The sequence below is a fragment of the Anopheles coluzzii genome, chromosome 2 (assembly GCF_943734685.1).
Source record: "Anopheles coluzzii chromosome 2, AcolN3, whole genome shotgun sequence".
In the NCBI taxonomy this organism is placed as follows: Eukaryota; Metazoa; Arthropoda; class Insecta; order Diptera; family Culicidae; genus Anopheles; species Anopheles coluzzii.
Genome location: NC_064670.1, coordinates 73,942,710 through 73,963,444, shown reverse-complemented (window position 1 = coordinate 73,963,444; position 20,735 = coordinate 73,942,710). Strand labels below are relative to the sequence as shown.

General features: G+C 39.7%; 2 protein-coding genes across 3 annotated transcripts in view; one reads left to right on the top strand and one right to left on the bottom strand.

The window, feature by feature from the left end:
- The window catches only part of LOC120961211 (uncharacterized), a 272,641-nt gene extending 257,253 nt beyond the window's left edge, over positions 1–15,388 (top strand). Inside the window, exons 2-5 of one of the 2 annotated variants that reach the window (XM_049606210.1) lie at positions 12,925–13,059; positions 13,146–13,569; positions 13,634–13,941; positions 14,021–15,388. In XM_049606210.1, coding sequence (XP_049462167.1) covers positions 12,930–13,059; positions 13,146–13,569; positions 13,634–13,941; positions 14,021–15,207 — 2,049 coding nt within the window. In that variant the 5' untranslated portion in view covers positions 12,925–12,929 and the 3' untranslated portion in view covers positions 15,208–15,388. Of the gene's footprint in view, positions 1–12,702; positions 13,060–13,145; positions 13,570–13,633; positions 13,942–14,020 lie in introns of those variants that run through there. The other variant, XM_040384903.2, reaches the window with a different exon arrangement.
- Positions 15,146–17,134, bottom strand: LOC125906608 (uncharacterized). Its single transcript, XM_049606216.1, has 2 exons — positions 16,811–17,134; positions 15,146–16,659 (listed from the first exon to the last, which is right to left on the bottom strand). Exons 1-2 carry the CDS (start codon positions 16,834–16,836, stop codon positions 15,567–15,569), a joined length of 1,119 nt encoding a protein of 372 aa, XP_049462173.1. The 5' UTR covers positions 16,837–17,134; the 3' UTR covers positions 15,146–15,566.
- Between the last annotated feature and the right edge of the window lie 3,601 nt (positions 17,135–20,735).

Sequence of the window (20,735 nt, the reverse complement as noted above, 5' to 3'; positions counted from 1 at the left end):
AGTGTGGACTGCTATGCTCAGTTCTTCTTCTTCTTCTTCTTATTATTATTATTATTATTATTATTATTATTATTATTATTATTATTATTATTATTATTATTATTATTATTAGCATAATGGCCTACGCGATCATGCCGGCCTTTTCAGGACTTGAGTACCGCGTAGCCGGATAGTCACCTCTTGCTACGGCGGACGGTTTATACGCGATTAGAACCCACGACGGGCATGCAGATGTCCGGAATGATGGCGGTGCCGCGGGCCCGCTCCTATCCAGCGTGCAACTTGCATACTGCCACACTGTCTCCTGCTCGATGCATACGCTGCAGGCAGTGGGAAGGATGCACCTCCACGATAAAAAAAACACCGTCATGAACCAGCGGTGGACCTAACGGTAGGCGGACTAGGCGGTTGCCGAAGATTTGTACAAGTGGACAGAATATTAGCAACAAGGGCCCCCGGAAAGATGGTCGTTAGGGCTCCGTGGCTGGAGAACCATTTGCACCTCCCCTCCCCACATGGCGACAACAATTATAGGGCCTGTGACCAATGATCGTAGGGGTCCCATGGCCACCCCCCCCCCCATCCGCCGTCAATTAAAGAGTATACCGTTCAATCTTCCTGTTGACACGACTGTATGTTGACATAAGAGCAATAACAAGTGCGAGATAATTATAAAGGCAGGTGCGCTTATCGATTAAAACGATAAGCTGATCGACGGTGCCATAAAACACAGAGAGAGAGAGATAAAAGAAATGTTCGGAGCGGTCAGGGTTCGCTCGCCAGGTCAACGATCGAAGATCGGGAATCGGCAGAGCGCGCGAGAAATCTTTACCAAATAAGGGCATGCAACCAGAAGCAGAAAATCCACCAAAGGGACAGGTCGAAGATTTGTAAAAAAGTGTGAATATTTTAAATTAGTCGAAAAATATACTTTTTTAAATCCACGCTCAACAACCGACTTGGTAACGCTTCCACAAGCTTTTTTACAAATTAAAAGTTAAAGAGTTTGATTTAAATAGTGATCAACGCGTAAAATGCCGAAACCGAAGTTCGATTGCATTGGTTGTACCCGCGAGAATGCGGTAGCCGATATGGTGCGATGCGACAAGTGGTTTAAGTGGTGGCATTACGATTGCGCTGGTGTTTCGAGCGATGTGAAGAACGTGAGGTGGGTGTGTGCACGGTGTGAAAGCGGTGGAACGGATGAGGCAGCTGAGGCTAGAGGCCACGCGACCAGTGGCAGGCCGAACAGGGCTCCTCGCGTAACCCAGTCGCAAGAAGGCGAACCTTCTGCATCGTGAATAAAGAAGACCCTGCAGCCAGTGACGAAATATTTGACCCCAACGAATAAATCCACAGGCGTGGACCGGGAGTTCGATGCGGTCAATCGAAGCATTAGTGGCGATTCTGAAATCGCGAAGAAACCCGCGCTTAACATAATCGCGCAGACAGAAGAAAAGGAGATGGCGCCCAGCAGGGTTGATGCTGGGAGCGAACGGTCAGCAGAAAAATCCCTAAATCAAAGGGACCGCGAATCAAACAGTTCGCGAAAAAGTAGAAGTTCTGTGGCAACAGCGCTTAAGCTGGAACGATTAGCTAGAGAACAAGAGATGGAAATGGATGCCATACGAGCTCTTTACGAAGAGAAATTTGCCAAACTAAGTTCAAGTTACGACGCTATGAGACAGCAAATACAATATGAAAGTGCAAGCAGAAAAAGTGGTTCAACTATAGCTTTGAGTGAAGTGACGAAAGGGGTGAACGAGCTTACGAACGGTCGCGCTAAAACTACTCTACCGAAACCTAGTACGATTAGTAGAGAGTGTTCGCCAACCCTGAAACAAGAACCGGCGACGTCAATTGCAGTCGACATGGAGCATGCGAGACGAATCTGGAATAGGAAACTGCATAACTTTTCAGGTTCAGTGAAGCAATGGCCGATATTCTACAGCTATTATAATATTATAATCGGTCGACCGAGGCATGTGGCTTTACCTCGGTCGAAAATATAATGCGGTTAGAGGAAGCGCTCACCGGCCCGGCAAGAGAAGTAGTTGAATCTAAGTTTGCTTCACCAAACGCAGCCCCACAAATAATAAAAATGTTGAAGCAGCTGTATGGCAGACCCGGATTGCTGGTCAAAGAACTGATCGGGCAAGCTCGACGTGCCGAGGCACCGAGGCCGGAACGTTTAGACCAGCTGATTTCGTTTGGCATAACCGTCCAGAGGTTGTGCGACCATCTGATAGCCAGTGAAATGGAAGAGTATTTTTCCAACCCGGAGCTATTAGAGGAGCTGGTAGAAAAGCTACTGGCCAACAGAAGATTAGAGTGGATACGCTTTAAGAGAAACTTTGAGAAAGCCACTCTAAGAGAATTTTGTGCGTTCATGGAGGAGCTCACTGAGGATTGCTGTGAGCTGACGGTTCCTGGAAATGTGGAAAATATTCGAGCACCAGTAAAAATACATCGAGGCCGCACCTTTACGCACTACCCTTCTGCTGTTGAAATTACTCACGATACGCCAAGACAGCTGAAAGCCGAAACCAGCAGCCCTGTGGTGGCTGACCCAAACAGAGTAAAGTGTCATGTATGCAAGGATCCTGCGCATCACGTACGACAATGCGAAACATTCAAGAGCATGTCGGTAGCAGATCGCTTGAATGCAGTAACGAATCTGAAACTTTGTCGCAATTGCCTCAATAACCACGGTACAAGGGAGTGTAAGTCACGGTTCGTTTGCAAAATTGACGGATGTGGCGCTCAACATCACATGCTGCTGCATCAAAACACCGGTGACCTACGGAGACGCATGGTGCAGTTTCACTATCACACAACGAAATCACCACATACACTTTTCCGTGTGACACCAGTGACTGTCTACAACGGGCAGACCAGCGTAGACACATACGCCCTGATGGACGAGGCATCTTCACTAACCATAGTGGAAGCTGCACTAGCAGAACAACTGGGACTCAACGGCGTTCGAGAGCCGTTAGAAATGTGTTGGACTGGCAACATTAAACGACAAGAAGTCTCATCGCAGTGCGTCCAACTGCAGATATCAGCACAGGGAGAAGAGCGGCGCTATACTATAGCGGCCGCTCACACAATTAAAAAGCTAAGTTTGCCAAAACAAAGTTTAAATTCTTCACTGATAATGAATTTGAATCACTTCCAGGATCTTCCAGCCATTCAATATCGCGACGCAGTGCCACAATTGCTGATTGGGCTAGATAACGTCTGGCTGATGAAGCCGCAGGAGATACGTTCGAGCGAGGAGAGTAAATTGACCGCTGTGCGTAGTCCGCTGGGTTGGTCGATCTACGGCACGCTAAGCACCAACAAAGCAGCCGCGCTCTTCTCGGCTGATCACCGCGCAAGGGGTTCAAGCATACCGCTTGAGCAAAACGAGGTGCAGGAGGGGAGCTCGCCTTCTGAATATAGAAAATTTACCGTCGAAAGCGTTCCTAGTGCGAGTAACTGTGAAACAGGCATTGAAACAGCACAGTGAAGATCGATGTAATGCGTTACAGAATGTCGCGAATCCTTTACACTACGGAATAGGAACAGGATTTAAACCTAAAAAGAAATTGAAGCGTAAATTCACCACACGAGAAGATAGGTTGGAATAGTAGAACAGACTGTTACCGACTGCGACAGATAATTGGTATAGATAGCCGTTCATCTTGCACTTTGTAGTAAAATGTAATGTACATCGGCTGATCCTCAAGTGAAGGGATTAACAGGAAACGTTGATAGTAGAGAGTTTGTAGCAGAATAGGTTGATGGACGTGTCGTGATTTATTGGTGCATCCAAACCGCATGGATTCACGTGCCGGGGAATGTTGACACGACTGTATGTTGACATAAGAGCAATAACAAGTGCGAGATAATTATAAAGGCAGGTGCGCTTATCGATTAAAACGATAAGCTGATCGACGGTGCCATAAAACACAGAGAGGGAGAGATAAAATAAATGTTCGGAGCGGTCAGGGTTCGCGCGCCAGGTCAACGATCGAAGATCGGGAATCGGCAGAGCGCGCGAGAAATCTTTACCAAATAAGGGCATGCAACCAGAAGCAGAAAATCCACCAAAGGGACAAGTCGAAGATTTGTAAAAAAGTGTGAATATTTTAAATTAGTCGAAAAATATACTTTTTTAAATCCACGCTCAACAACCGACTTGGTAACGCTTCCACACTTCCAACAGCTGTGTGTCAGTACCCCCTCCTCAAGGAGCCTCAATTCGTCTTTCCGCCTTTCTATGTATCTATGTAATATCTATCTATCTATCTGTAATATTATATCTATGTAATCCACAACAGACGAAAGCAAAAGCTTAGTGTTATGCTTAATGCTTAGCACGTTCAGTTCGATGGCAGGCCCCAGGGACTGCCAGTGGACTTTCTATGTAATCCACAACAGACGAAAGCAAAAGCTTTGTGTTATGCTTAATGCTTTACAAGTTTAGTTCGATGGCAGGCCCCAGGGACTGCCAGTGAACTTTCCAGTATACCGGTTTCACAATCAGCTTGCGTTCTAGATGCCGGCGGAAAGTTGATGAAAATCAGCGCCGGGATGAACGTGTTAATGCGAATTAGGGCTCTGCACGTTGCACAGCAAACCCTCCAGCGTGAGCAAGCGATTCCTTAGTCACTTTTACGTGGCAGCGTTTGAACTCATTACGCTTTTTTGGTTTGATTTGTGAAAATTCAACTTCATCGCCGCAATGTTTGTTAACGGTTTTTTTAAGCGCCACAGCAACTCATGAGCATTGCCCACACGCAAGAAAGAGATAGCGCTATGGAGGGAAAAAGCAAGGACGACGGCTGACAGCGATTGGCCGTCTGACGCACCAACACATCCAAACCTTCGACAGCTCGCTCAGGCGAGGGGTATGAGGCGGAGCCAGGGACGGGTAGCTCGACGAGCTGCTTGAAAAATTTACCGTTGGAGGGAAAAAGATGGCATGATAAAAATCAAGGTTAGTTGAGGATAGAGGTTGAAGCATCCAGTGTAAATTGACAAGCAGCTGTGGGAAAATTTTGACAGTTCGGTAAGAGGTTGTTTATGTTCTCAGACCTACGGCATGTGGATGTGGACTCGTGTAGAAACAAACATTGTAAATCTGTGTCGCGCAATAGAGTTGTGAAAAATCACTAAATTTGTACAAAGCATATCGTTTATATTGATCTAAGTACATCACACGGCTTTCTAAAAAGGTAAATTTTTGATTATTATGTGTTTTACTGCAACAAGCCTAATTTATGTTTGCTATTTCAGTGTGCATCATGTCAACCTGCGCTGCATCCTTTTGCCAACACAGCCGCTACATAGTGAAAAAAATGGGTCTGGATGTAATTTTTCATAAATTTCCAACAGACCCAACGCTGTTACGCAAATGGGTAGAATTTTGTCAACGAGAGGAAGCTTGGGTGCCATCGATAAGCAGCATTTTATGTTCAGCACATTTCAACAAAACTGACTACCAGCTAATCAATTCGCCTTCGAAGGCTAATAGAAAAATTTTAAAAAAGCTTAAGCCGTCTGGTAAGTTTTCATGTAATGTCCCACACTAATCTATACTAATATAAGCATACATTTGATAAAGTTACTAAATTTGAAGGGTTCATACATGTAGCTGCTGTTTCTTCGACGTTTCGCCCAACGTCGATGTTTTACTCCGAATCGAGTTCATGTTTTCCTTCGTAGACCATAAGGATACTCCGACTTTTAAGTATTGAACGAGTTATTAGGAACGCAATGATAAGCAACCAGAAAGTAAATAATCAAGTTCATTATTAAAACCAGGACTAATTATCGTGAACGATTCGCAAAGACGCATCATCTACATCAGTGGTCTCCAACCTGTGGTCCGTTGCGTTAACAGACGTGGTCCACGAAAGAATTATTTTTGAAAAAGAACAGCTTAATACTATGGATTATAGTACACAATCATTATAAAATTTTCAACAAGCATATCTAAAATGAGATTTAATCGTATTTTTGATCAAAAACATTAAGTAAAGTTAAAAAAAGTATGCACTCATTAGATGTGAGCCGCGGCAAATGTATTTTCAAGCCAAGTGGTCCGCGATCCTAAAAAGGTTGGAGAGCACTGATCTACATCATTGCACACATCTTGCTTTCTCAAACTTCCTCCTCAAATTGTGCCATTAACCCTTACCGTTTTAAATTTTGTTTGCTTCGTTGTTCCCAGTTGCTTCATTAGAATGTGCGCAGCATATATTCTTACAGGTCATCCACCAAATCCGAAGTTTTGTTTTACTTTATGTGATTTTAGTACTATTTTCAGTTCCAACATCCGTTCAACGCAGGTTTTACAGGAGAGAGCTTCTTTTGCAAATCCTGCGATTGATTTGTTCGTAAAATCCTACCGTGTATGCTTCCGCCGTGAATCGCTCCGGTGCGATACTTTTCGATGTTCATATAGATCTGCACATACATTCATTTATTTTTGGTAATCGATGGTTTGTCCGCCAGTTCACCATCGAATGACTTGTCTTATGCAGTAATACAACATACATGACGGTATCGTTGCTGTTCGATTCCATTGTAGCAGAAGGCTTAGCAGAAGGTCCATTTGAAACGTTGTTTTCGTTTTTGTTCGATTTTTCTGCAAGAGAAAATGTGGAAGTTGATTCAAGTGGCAGTCCCACTACTCCTCGCGAAGCCGTTAGCTTTGGGTTTGATTCAATTTTCTTGTCTTCTTTTGGTACTTGATTCAGTTTTCCTGTGTGTATCAGATTATTTATTGACTCATTATGAAGCACACTTTGTTACGCACCATTGTGTAGTATATTTGCAAATAAAAAAATCATATTTAAACTACATAAATTCTTGCCTTTCCTAATGCCATCGAAGTAACTTTGATTTTGGATACTGTCGCCATGTAGTAGCTGTGAACTCGTGCTCGCCAGAGTGGCCTTCAAACATAGTTAAAGAAGGTAATCGTTGCGAAAGAAGGTTACAAGTTACAAGTTATAAACAGTCGCTTTTTGCGTGATTAGTTGCTATGCATTCTCGATTCACCTACTTTTCTATAAGTGTGTATCAATTGCTTTTGTATGAATGGTGTGGCCTGCTTTATTCCTTAACTGGTACTATACAAATTATTATACAAATAATAATAATAATAATAATAATAATAATAATAATAATAATAATAATAATAATAAGTTATTATAAGTCAAATATAAGGTAAAAATTATAATAATTTAAGACTCTTTTCTTCAATGATGCACTAAACAAAAGCTTAGATTGAAATATTACTATTCTAAGCTCGAAAGTGATAAATAAAGGATGGGAATTAACGTAGATAAGTGAAACGGTAATATTTTGCTGAATCATCTATTTGTCTGCAAAGACTATTATGCATAACTTTAAGCGCTTAATTGTAACAATAACAGTTATTCACATATAATAAAATGTAACAAATATTTCTTAAATAAAAAATACATAAATATGAGGCAAATCTATTTCAATTCGTTAATTATTTCATTCTTACCTTTTTCTATTTAGCTTTCCCGTCAGTGATAAAATCACAAGCTCGTGAGCCTTCTAACAATGTAGTACAACAATGTAGTACTAACAATGTAGTACAACAAACTGAAACGGACGAGGGTCGCATCGATACATCTGTAGAACATCATGATGACGATCTACCATCAGATAATATCACACATGCGAAATGCCAAAATTGTGTACAAAATGAAACAGAAATTGAACTTTTAAATCAAACTCTTAAAAAAACACAAGATAAATGTAACAACTTATTAGAGGTTAATACATTTTTATCAAAACAGCTTGAAATCGTCAGCAAAGAACTTACACAATCCCAAAAAGAAATTGAACTTTTAAAGACTAATCATAATAAATTTAAAGATGTTGCTATATCACCAAACGAATTCACAACCAGAATGAAAAATGTTTTAAAAGATACGCTTACATCAAATCAAATAGATCTGATTACTGAGGAACGTAAAAGAGTTAGATGGACTAAAGCAGAATTAAGTAAATTTTTTACACTTCGTTATTTAGGAAAAAGAGCATATCAGTATTTAAGAGATGATTTAAATTTCCCTGCAGCATCAATTTCAACACTACAACGATACGGAAGAACATTGAACCTCAAGCAAGGAATTTTAGATGATGTAATTAATTTGCTAAAAAACATTACCGTTGATCTGCCGGAGTGTCATCGGGAATGTGTTTTGTCATTCGATGAAATGAAAGTGAATAGAATTTTAGAGTATGATCCGGCCTCTGATGAAGTTCTCGGTCCTCACAATTATTTACAAGTAGTAATGGCAAGAGGATTGTTCAAAAATTGGAAGCAGCCAGTTTTTATTGGTTTTGACCAACAAATGACCAAAGAAATTTTATTTGAATTAATCAAACGTCTTTATGCTATAAAGATAAACGTTGTTGCAATAGTTAGTGACAATTGCCAATCTAATATTGGATGCTGGAAAGATTTAGGTGCTCATGACTACTGTCATCCTTTTTTCAGTCATCCAATAACAAAGTGCAATATATATGTTTTTCCTGATGCTCCTCATCTGTTAAAACTAATAAGAAATTGGTTGATAGATACTGGTTTTGAATATAACAATAAGTTGATAAAGGCAGATAAATTGTTTGAGCTGGTAGCTTATAGAAATGCAGCTGAATTAACTCCCGTTCATAAACTAACACAAAATCATTTGGTTATGACTCCTCAAGAACGTCAAAATGTTCGAAGAGCGGCCGAAGTTTTATCCAGAACCACTGCTATTGCATTACAAAGGTACTTTCCTGATGATTGTGATGCACAAGAGTTAGCCTCATTTATAGAGAAAGTCGATATGTGGTTTAGTGTAGCTAACTCATATTCTCCATGTGCTAAACTTCATTACAAAAAATCTTTTAATGCAAATGAAAACCAATTAGCAGCATTAAGTGACATGTTTGAACTGATGTCAAACATTACAGCATTGGGGAAAAAATCTATGCAAGTTTTTCAAAAGTCTCTTTTGATGCACATAACATCGCTAAAAATGTTGTACGAAGATATGAGAAAAAAACACAGCATCGTATATATCTCTACTTATAAGGTTAGTATTGAACAATAGTGAAAGATTTCAGTCAACTAATGTTATGTTTTATTTTTGTTTACAGCTTAATCAGGATGTTTTGGAGAACTTCTTCTCTCAACTTCGCCAAATCGGAGGCGTACACGACCATCCATCTCCATTACATTGCATGTATAGAATCCGAATGATGATTCTTGGTAAGTCACCGACTACATTGAAAAATCATACAGAGCTAAAAAATGATGATGTAGAGAATAGTCATGAGCATCACGAGGAGTTTCTATCTGCAACAGTTTTTTCTGTAGCGGATATCCCTCAATCTGTTCCAGATATTTCGGTCATGGAAAAAACAAATCAAATCTGCCAAGCAATTGAAGAGTGTAGTCAAGAGTCGGACTTAATAAGTACCGTCAGTAGTACCTGCAATGTGCAATCAGCTCAAGAAAGTGATGGACTGCAATATGTAATGGGATACATAGCTAATAAATATAATACTAAGTATCCAGAATTAGATTTAGGCGTCCAAACTTTTAAATTAACAACTGACCATTGTTATAGTCAACCTCCTACCTTTGTGCAACATTTGTCCGCAGGAGGATTGTTTGAACCATCGCCTACATTTTTATTATTAGGTAATCGAATGGAAAAAATTTTCTTAAAAATGCATCCGGATGGTACCTTTAGTAAGACTAAAAAAATTGTTGCCAAAATTGCGAAAAATATTCAAAACCAGATAAGCGAACTACCAGTCGAAATAATACGGACCTTTGCCAAACAAAGAATGATTGTTAGAATGCGCTTCCTTAATTTAAAAAGTAGTACCGAAAATCTCATGAAAAGCAAGCGAAAACATGTAAATCAACATGGAAAAGGCGCAAAAAAAATGAGAAAAATATTGAACTAGTCTATACATTATCTATTCTCATGTAAATCAATTAATGAGACATGTAATTAATTTGTTTTATTTTTGTTGTGTTAATGCCGGTAGTATTTATTTAATTATTTATTGGACTATTTACTAAGATATTTACTAGTTAGTTTATGTAAATTATCTTTTTATCTATTATTTTATTTATTTATTCATTTATTTATTTATTTATTTATTTATTTATTTATTTGTTTGTTAGTATAATCAAATTGTTGGTAGTCGTTTACATAGATTTTCCTTGCGTTTTATCCATTAAACAGACTTCATTTTTTTATTCTGAAGGCTACCATATGTGATGCTTATTTATTAATCTGTGTTATGTAGTAATCTGCATCCATTTATAATATTTTCTTTGGTTATTTGTAATTGGCTACCGGTTTTTGATTCAATGTTTCAGTCCTAATACTTGTAAATGTTTGAATGAGTGATTTATCGTGCATTTTTTGGGACAGTCTGGTGGTACAGTCAAGAACATACCCGTCATGTGTTTAAGCCCGTATCTATCGTACTCCCCAAAAGATTAGAAGATGTACAAGAAGATTCATAACGCCGAATAGATCTAGTTTGCTTTCATTTCATCGTCTGCAATGCCCCAGAATTAATTACATCACACTACAATGGTCTTCATGGGGTTCTCAATTAGGTATATTTAAATAGATCATGATGAATCGTTGTAGTAAGAAAATACTGATATGCTCTTTTATATTTAATAAGAACGGACCTGCCGTATTCCACGTATTATTTTTTTTATTCTGTATTATTGTAATGAACTAGTTATTTTTTGCTTTAATAACCCGTAATATTTTGAAATGTACTATAGCAAATATGTAAAATAGTCCACATTACCTCATTTTCATGTATAAATAACCATTTTGTAACAACAATATGATCTATAATCGTAAATCACTTGTTAAGGTTTGTCAGTATATTTTAGGATTTCGCACTGATGTAAAACACTGAATTAAAACATGTAAAAACGCTAGCACGTAAGGTATTCCGCTGTATTAGAAATTATTTAGAATAATACGGTAATAAAACATGAGAACTTTTTAAATTGTTATTTAATGCATGAAAGTGCATTGTGTTACCAATACACTGAAATGTACAAATAAAGCAAAAACAATCAAGAAACTTTACCCGTTCACCAACTGTATTTTCTCACTCACTCATCCGAAAAATTACCATTTTGTTAAAGAGTAAGTAAGTAAGTAATGGAAGATCCAAAATTAAGGTGTTACGATCAGTGGCTCGGATTAAGGGTGTCGGGGGCCCTAGGCGGTAAGACTAGTTGAGGCCCCCTGTCAATTGTAAATGGTGTTCTAGGGGGTCAGTCGATAATCAGTCACAGGCTCTAAAATTTGCTGACAGTGGAGGGGGGGGGGGGGAGGGTGAAAATGATTTGCCAGCCTTGGGGCCACAACGTCCATCCTTCCGGGGGCCATTGCCGCTATTACTCTGTCCATACGGCATACTATAGACTTCAGAACTACGGGTCCCCTAAATCGGCGGGCCCCAGGCGACCGCCTAGTCCGTCTACCGGTAGATCCGCCACTGGTTACGATGAGTATCTCATAGAAATGCATTATTTTGCATACTTCTTGTTTCCTATTCTCAAGATGAGCTAAAACGCACCAGTTTTTGCCAATATATCTAAGCAGTTTGTTCCTTCCTGGGCAAATCTTCCTAACGTGGCCACGTATGGAATCATAAATTAGAAAATAATTTAAAACCGGTATAAACTTACAGCTACGCGCAGTTGTTAACCATTATACGCTGTCAGTAAAATTTTCGAGGTTAATGATAAGCATATGGCACAATTCACCGCTTGACTGTAAGTGGTTCCTGACACTCTTGCGGAAGGTAAACCATTATCCTGATTACAAACTGCTTCCAATTTTTAGGTATAACTAATGCCATACAAATCAACAATGCTACGCTTTCTGAGGTGTACGGTGAATCGGATATCCTAACGGTAGTCAGGGCCTATGATACGATGGCTGGGGCATGTAATGAAAATGCCGTAGTAATGCCCTCCAAGAAAGTGGTCGGTCCTGTGTTTGGTACTAGGTGGATCCGGAATCAGGCTAAGCAGGGTCTGTCGGTGATCGGATGCCTGCATTGATGGACGCTGAAGGCATCGAGCCTCCTGATAAAATAATAGTAGTCCCGGCCATTCAACGGCGATGGGCTCAATCGTAAGCAGGCCAATGAGAAAGAAAAAGTGAGATAAGAGCAGGATTTGAGGATTGGAGCTTTTGGAAGTTATTGGAGTTAGTTTCCGTGACCTGTGATTACATGGAGCTAGATATGTACACGAAGCTGCATATGAAGTTATCAGCACGAGTAACAAGGAACTGGAAAGATTGCGATAAATAAAAGTTTAGTTTGTAACACCTAAAGCAATAAACCACATAGTCAGTTTTACATATACGCACGATTTGTATTATTTCACATGTTTTTTCTGTATTTGAACTAAAAAATGCGAGCTAAAAGAACAGCACCCATCTGCTGCAATTATTTGTAAACACTTTCTTACTGAACTGTCAAAACAGGATTCAAAATGTCAGACCAGAAACAAGCTATAATTCGACCTCTATCCTCAATGGACCTTGATAAAAATCTCCAAACGCCATGATTTCTTCCGTCACTTTGCGCAGCGGGCCTTCTGTTAACCCAAGTAGAAATTGTCAGGCGAAATGTGGGCAAAACAGGGGGGGAAGGGTAAAAATCTGCTCGATCCGTGTGGAAGAGCATCAAATGTATGGTGGTGTGTGTAAACGTCAAGAGTTGCGGGTGCATTTTCAAATCAAAACAAACTGGTGTTGGAAACGGATGAAAGTGATTTCTTTTGCTTCGAACTTAAAGTTGCTTTTTTTATTTGTTTTGCATAAAACCAAGTGAAAATGGATACGTCCAAACGTTTGAAGAAAAGTGGAGTGGCGAGCAAGCGTGCCAAAGCAATTTGGGAGCGCTTTGAAAAGGAATGGGAAGAGGAAAATCTTCCGGGAACAAGCAGCGGTGTCGATCAACAAGGTAAGTTATGTTTGTGTTAAAACAATGAAATATGAAAAACGCAAGCAGAGCAATAATTTGTTATTTAATATTATTACACATTACAGCTTCATCATACGGGAATGTGCAGCCGGATGCCGTGGAAGTTGCCGATATACCCATGGAATCAGAAGCAGCGGATTACGTTTCTGATGACGATGAAGACGCTGATTGCTCGGTGTTGGAAGACGATTGGAGTGAAGGCGAATTGGAGGACGAAGTCAATGAGGATGAGTATTTTGATGCTGATGAAGCCCCCGAAGGCAATGCTTATGCTAGCAGGCTTAGGATATGGGCTTTAACTCATAAAATAACGCATTCTGCATTGAGTGATTTGCTGGTGTTGACTCGTGAAACTACAAATATTTCTCTTCCTAGGTGTGCAAAGACGTTACTGAAGACTCCGAAACAGGTGGAGAGACATTTTACGGCCGTTGGAGAAGGGCAGCTTTGGTACCAAGGAATACAAAGCACTCTCCAACAATATTATCGGTAAGAATAATATGACTGTTTGGAATGAACATGTGGTAATTTTTGGTTTACTTTTTCGTTCTAGATCTGTACCACCAGTCATCAGATTGATAGAAGCTAATATCGCGGTAGATGGACTTCCGATGCATAATAGTGGACCAACGCAGCTATGGCCTATATTAATGCACATAGTTAATCTACCAGCACTGCCAATCATGGTGCTGGGTGTATTTTGTGGTGCGACAAAACCGAGCTGTTTGGAAGGGTTTCTCCGGCCTTTAGTGGATGATATCAACCGCGTACTGGTGCAAGGCATTGATGTTAACGGAATTATCATCGACTTTCGCCTGAAAGCTATTGTCGCAGATACACCAGCTCGTGCGTTCATCAAAGGTAAGAATGATACAATAAGAAACTTGAGAATTTTCAAAGAGAAGTAGAGAGTAACAGCAAATTTATTATATATTTTTAGGAGTAACGTATCCTCCTGGGCTGGAAGCATGTATAAAGTGCAAAATAGTTGGCAGCCATGACGGAACCAAAACAATATATGTAGGAACAGCTGAAGTTCGGACCGACAAAGAATTTAGAAACGGAGACTACGTGAAACACCAAAAATATTACACGCCATTATTAGATATAGATGAAGTAGACATCGTAACACAAACAACGATAGCCGATGACCTTCACTTGTTCGCACTAGGAATAGAAAAAAAATTACTTAAAGGTTTTACAACTGGTGCTTTACACCCTTTTCCGAAGTGGTCAAAACAGGAGCAGTTAGAAATTTCAAATATTTTAGTCAGGATCGAATACCCATCAGAGATACATCGTAAGCCTAGGGCATTAAAATATTTAGGATTTTGGAAGGGGTCCGAATTGTCAGCATTTTTATATCACGTTAGCATACCTTTGTTAAAAAACAGAATATCAGATCTAGCCTATGAGCACCATAAACTTTTTTTCATTGCGGTAAATTTATTCTCATCAAGATTATTTGAACAATATTGGAAATATGCTGGTCAGTTGCTCGAACAATTTGTATTAGAATATAGCACAGTTTACAGTCGAACACATTTAACAATTAACGTTCATAATTTACTACATGTAGCAGCAGATGTTGAAAATTTCGGGCCTCTTCCATTTTTATCAACTTATCGTATTGAGGACAAGTTAGGCTTTATGAAAAACTTAGCTAGAACAGGACATAGAACTTTAAACCAGATAGTGTGTAGATTAATAGAACTAACACAATTAGAGGCAGCAGATGCAAGGAAAAAGGATGATACAGTGTATCCATCACTAAAGGTAAAAAAAGATGAGGTAATTTTGTTGGTCAAACCAAAATTTATGTTAAGAAAGGGCAATAGAAATGGATGGTTTTTAACACAGGAGGATCAGATAGTAAGGTATTGTACTGCAGAAAAGTCATCAGGATCATATTTTATAGAAGGACGATTCTTAAAAGAGAAACAACTAACTTTTAGCCAACCATGTAGCTCGGCGATAATTTATAACTTTACAGCTAGGGTAGAAGATTTATCACAGGAAATAGTCAGGGTAGAATTAAAAGAAATTAAATGCAAGCTAGTGGCAGTTAGTTTAGATCAGGGTAATACATTTTATTTCAGTCCTCTTTTACATACACTTGAAAGTTAGATCATAATTAAAATATGTAAGCTGTTAGGTTTAGAATAGGTAGTTAAGGTTTAAGTTTAGGTAAATATTTTTATTAGTTTATTTTTTTATTAGTTTTGTATTAAAATGAGTAGAATAAAGTTGCCGAGTATGCCCGGGATAAGGCAAAATGCAAGGAGGAAATGCCTTAAGAACTAGAACAGATTGTTGGTATTTCATATATAATTTTTACCCATTAAATTCATAAACGTTTACTCCTACATAGTTCATATCACAACTTGAATCACAGCTAATATTCCAACTGTATAAATGCCTAAATCATTAATTCAATAAAACACTTATATATATACTTAACTTATACATATATACATAATTCTTTTCTATAATTCTTTTTTACGTTTCACCGTATGTCGCAACCCTTTCACTAAACTTCGTGCTTTTCCGTGATTTAGCTTATCAACTAGAAAAGTCTTGACTGTTTCGTGTGAAACCGTAGCTGTGTCATCTATAAAGCTAGTGCCTCCTACGAATTTAAATAAACTTATAATATAGACGTATTTTTCTAATGGAATCTTGGCTTCCGGAAACCCAACACCTGTCCAACTAAACTTGGAAAAAAAATCGCGATCGAATAACAAATCTAGTGTTATCGATAGTCTTTCTTGGACATTGTCGGTCCCTTTTAATGCACTTAACAAAAGGCAAATCGTCTTTGCCATGTATAAACTTTCATGTTTCAATTTTCTCTCCATTTCTTCTAACATGTCAAGAGTTTCCATTTTTTTGATTAGCGGATTCCTTTCCGAATTTGAGTCTTTGTTGCAGAGATTGTCTAAAACTAAGTTCGTCACAAATTGTGTGTGACAAGCTACTTTGGACAGAATGTTCAACTGTTTTTCAATACGATCCAACTGTGTTAAATTTTCAGTTGGATTGAGTTTTCTGTTGGGCTCAGGAAGGGACACAGAACAAGATCGTGGTGGTAAGGTAGGAGGATGCGATGCACTTTCGGTGTTAACCGGGACTTTTGGAAGAAACGTGATATTCTGAACTGGACTAGAATTTGGCATCATTAAGGAAGAGGATCGTGGTGGTATGGTGGGCGAGTTTAATTTGAAAGTATTATTCGGATCGGAAGCGGGAGTGCTTATGGCTCGAAAGGAAATGGATTGCACCGGAAAGCTTTGCGTGGACAAGGATGTGGTTCGAGGGGGTGCGATGGGAAAAGGAATTGGTGAGGCTATGTTCGTTTTTAAGATTAATTGAGGATTTGGTCGGGGCAATGAGGAGGATCGTGGTGGCACGGCAGGAGGTAGGGAATTTTGATGATTCTGGGATGGATAAGTAGGGCACTTTTCATTTTTCAGTAGAGCTGATCCGGTTGAAATTGCTGCTTCAAGTTTTTTGCTCGACGGTTTGACTGGGATGGTGTCGCCTAGTTTTGCCTCAACATTATTGTTGAAATCCATTTTCCTAAAAGCATATGCAAATGTATTACTTTTATTAGCTCCCTAACGCTTCTCAAGCAAAACCGCGGGATAGTCAAGCTGTAACGCGGTGAGCTGTTCAATCAAAGGGTTTGCGTTCAATTCACCGTAAGTACACAAATTTACACAATACTAACCTGAATAATATGTCTCCTTCTCTCATTCACAGTACAACAAGCGAAGAAAGTAACAGATATACTGCAAGTAGGCGGTGGCGCGGCAGAGATGATGTTGAGGCACAAGCTTGTGTGAATTGAACGAACAGAATGTTTACAATCCACACATAACCCAACTTTTTGCCTGTTTTCAAGCCATCAGAACGAACTGACAGCGAGTCTCAATGTGTGCGTGTCATCGTGTTCATTTGCGCTTGTGTGCGTGCAATCTGGACCCCCCGTTAAGCTGAAATCGGTTGTGTGTCATTAGAAAAATGAAAAAAACTGCTCGATTTTTCTACTTGGGAATTTATCCATTCGAGCAGTTTTGTGTCTGTCATAACAGTAATTTAAGAGCAATTTAGCGGTACGAAGTGTTTTCGTTTGTAGCAGTAAAAAGATATAAATAATAACATAAAAAGTATTGTCTTAATAATATTTTAGTGGAAGAAGACGTCGGCGGAGTGTTCGAGTCGAGTTTGTTAAAAAAAATACATTGTAATCGTGTGTATAAGTTAAGGAAAACGATTGAATATAACCATGAAACAGTAATGTAGGGATTGAGATAGGACAGCGATATAATAATAAAAAATTAAAATAAATAAAATAAAAAGGAAGCAGGCGATAAACTAATATATCAGTTGAATGAGAAGGATTAATAATGATAGGAACGGTTAATAATAATATTTAAAACAAAAATAGAATTACCCTTGCAAGAAAATATTTAATTAATTAATCAAGCAATTTGCTTGAAAGGGCGAAAGAGCGTCAAGCGCAAGACAGGCCGGGCGAAACCGGAAAGTAAAGGAAGTTGGAGAAGACGGACGTCAGTCTTGTGGTTGATGGATTGTAGTAATGTTGTGAGTGTTAAAGTGAGCAACCTCTGCCAAACTGTTGCTTATTCGGATGTCACTTTGACATTTGGACCTTGTTCATTGGGAACGCATTTCTCTCTTTTAGGTTGGCAGTCATGCCGTTAATCTACATGCTAGCAAATGGTAAAGTGTCACATGGAGAGCTCTTGTTTCGGATGGGAAGAAGGGCTTCCAATCAATGTTCGTTTTGTCCCCAAATGGAAAGTCTGGAACACAAATTTGCTTGCTGTAGTAGAGTAGCGGCGGCTTGGGCACTGCTGCAGCAAGAAATAGTTTCAATAGCTCCAGGACGCCCCTATTTGTTCAATAGTCTGCGATTTCCAGAACAAGCAGGAGTTAGTCTGGGAATACGTATATTTATTCTTAGGTTGTTTGCTAACTACATTTTCCACATCGTTGAAAACAACGATGTTGAGATAGATTTAGTCGTCCTTAAGTGTGCACTACTTTTGTAAATGTAAAGTTTTTTTTTGTTGTAAATATCCACACTAGTAAATAGAAATTAATCTGTACACGCAAATAAATATATTTAAAAAAAAAAATCTTGATTCATTGAACTTTCTTCTTTCCTGTACTTTTGTAACAACAAGTCGCATATCGTTTTTATTGCTTCAATAAATACAATTTTAGGTTATGGGCCCAGCACGTTTTTGAACAAAGGGAAAGTGACTAATCGAAATTGTGTATTGTGATGGAGCAAGAAAAGAACGATCGTCATTTTCTCCCGTTGTTTCACGGCACAAATTATACCGCATGGAAGTATCGGATGACAATACTCTTGGAGGAGCATGAGCTGTTAGAGTGCATTAATACGAACGCGGATGGGCTAGAGGTGCTGAAGGACGAGGCGGGAGGTAGTGAGGCGATAGCTAGGGAAAAGGAGCGGAACCGTGAAGCGCGGGCCAAGTTAGAACGGCGATGCAAATCATTACTTGTATCGAGAATACACGACTCGCAATTGGAGTACATTCAGGACCAGAAAACTCCAAAGGACGTATGGGATGCTCTTCGGCATGTGTTCGAGCGACGCAGCATTGCAAGTCGCATGCATTTGAAGCGACAAATGCTTACTCTTCGTTTCGAGGGCGGAACACTTCAGCAGCATTTTTAAAAGTTCTGATAACTAGTGCGTCAAACTGATAACTAGTGCGGGAATATCGGGCTACTGGTGCTGTGCTGGAAGAGCTTGATGTGGTTTGCCATTTGTTAGTTACGCTCGGATCGTCATATTCGACCGTTGTAACAGCATTGAAAACAATGCCCGAGGAGAGTCTGTCCATCGAATTCGTTAAATGTAGGTTGCTTGACGAAGAAACAAAAAGACAGAGTGTAGATCTTCGCGCACCGGAAAATGAAGCTGCATTCTCTGGCACGACGCCAAATTGGCAGCAGAAAAGTAAGGTTAGGTGTTTTGGCTGCAAGGTTATCGGACATAAGTTATCTGAGTGTCCGAACAAAAGGCAAAGTGACACCAATACATCGAAGGCACACGTCGGTGAAGCAAGTGTTAGTTTTGTTGGTGTAAATGCGGGATGTTTTTACAAAACGGAGTGGTATATAGATTCGGGCTGTTCCGATCATCTGGTGAATAACAAAGAGTTTTACGATGAAATGTGGCTATTGGAAAATCCGATTGACATTGCGATTGCTAAGGATGATGTGACGATTCGTGCGGAATATTCTGGAAATGTGAAGATCATCAGCAATGTGTTCGGAAAGCAAATTGAGTGCGTGGTGCGAAATGTTTTATATGTGCCTGATTTGCGTTGTAATCTTTTTTCAGTAATGCGTGTCGATGCAACTGGTATGAAAGTGGTATATGCAAACGGAGCGGTACAGATTTATCGTGGTTCGGAAATTGTCGCGTGTGGTTCACGGGTTGGAAAATTATATCAACTAGTTTTTAGTTATGTAAAGCGTGGTGAATATTCGATGATGACGACAGGTCGAGTGTCTAAAGAGCTGGAATTATGGCATAAGCGTCTTGGTCACTTAAACGTGCGCAGTATTGAGCAATTGATTCGGAATGAAATGGTTTCTGGGGTGAAAGTGAAATGTATCGACAAAAATGTTGTGGTGTGCGAGTCTTGTTTAACCGGGAAGCAAACACGGAATCCGTTTCCATCGCGTAATGAAAAACGATCGTCGCGAGTGTTAGAGCTCATTCATTCGGATGTTTGTGGTCCATTTACTCCAGTTGGTAACGGTGGTGTGAAATACTTCGTGTCTTTCGTACACGACTGGAGCCATTTTTGTATGGTTTTTCTGATTCAGTCAAAGGATGAGGTGTTCAAGCGTTTCTGTGAGTACGAGGCTATTGTTACCGCAAAGTTTGGTCAACGGATCAGCCGTTTACGTTGTGACAATGGCGGTGAATACCGAAGCAAGCAGTTTGAGCAATTCCTGAAGCAGAGTGGTATCGTTGTGGAGTGGACAGTTCCACATACACCTCAGCAAAACGGGGTTAGCGAGCGTATGAACCGTACCTTGGTTGACAAGGCCAGAACAATGCTGCAGGATTCCGGAATCGATAAGCGATTTTGGGGGCAAGCCATTCAAACGGCTGCATACCTTCTCAACAGCAGCCCCACGAATGCGATCGATGGTAACAAGACTCCATACGAAAGATGGGAAGGTAAGAAACCTGATTTGACAAAGCTCAGAATTTTTGGATGTGATGTGTACGTTCACATTCCGAAAGAACAATGTGCTAAGCTGGATGCCAAAGCTTGGAAAGGAGTTTTAGTAGGATACTCTGTGAATGGGTATAGGGTTTGGAACCCGGAGCAGCATGAAATTGTGCACGTGCGTGATGTTGTATTTCTGGAAGGCTGTCATATTACTTCAGAAGCAGTTGAAGATGTGTCACACGACGATTTCTTTTTGACACCAATGAATAGAGAAGGTTCATCAGATGATGTTGAGTTAGACGATGAAGCAAGTAACAATGACCATGACATCGAATCTGCCGAAGGGTATGACACGGCTCCTAGCCTGAATTCTGATGTTGAAGTGGTTCCTGATGATGAAAC

Coding starts and splice junctions, on each gene's coding strand:
- LOC125906608 (XM_049606216.1), bottom strand. CDS start 16,836: ATGAGAGAAGGAGACATATTATTCAG. Junction 16,660..16,810: donor GAAGGAGACATATTATTCAG/GTTAGTATTGTG, acceptor ATATGCTTTTAG/GAAAATGGATTTCAACAATA.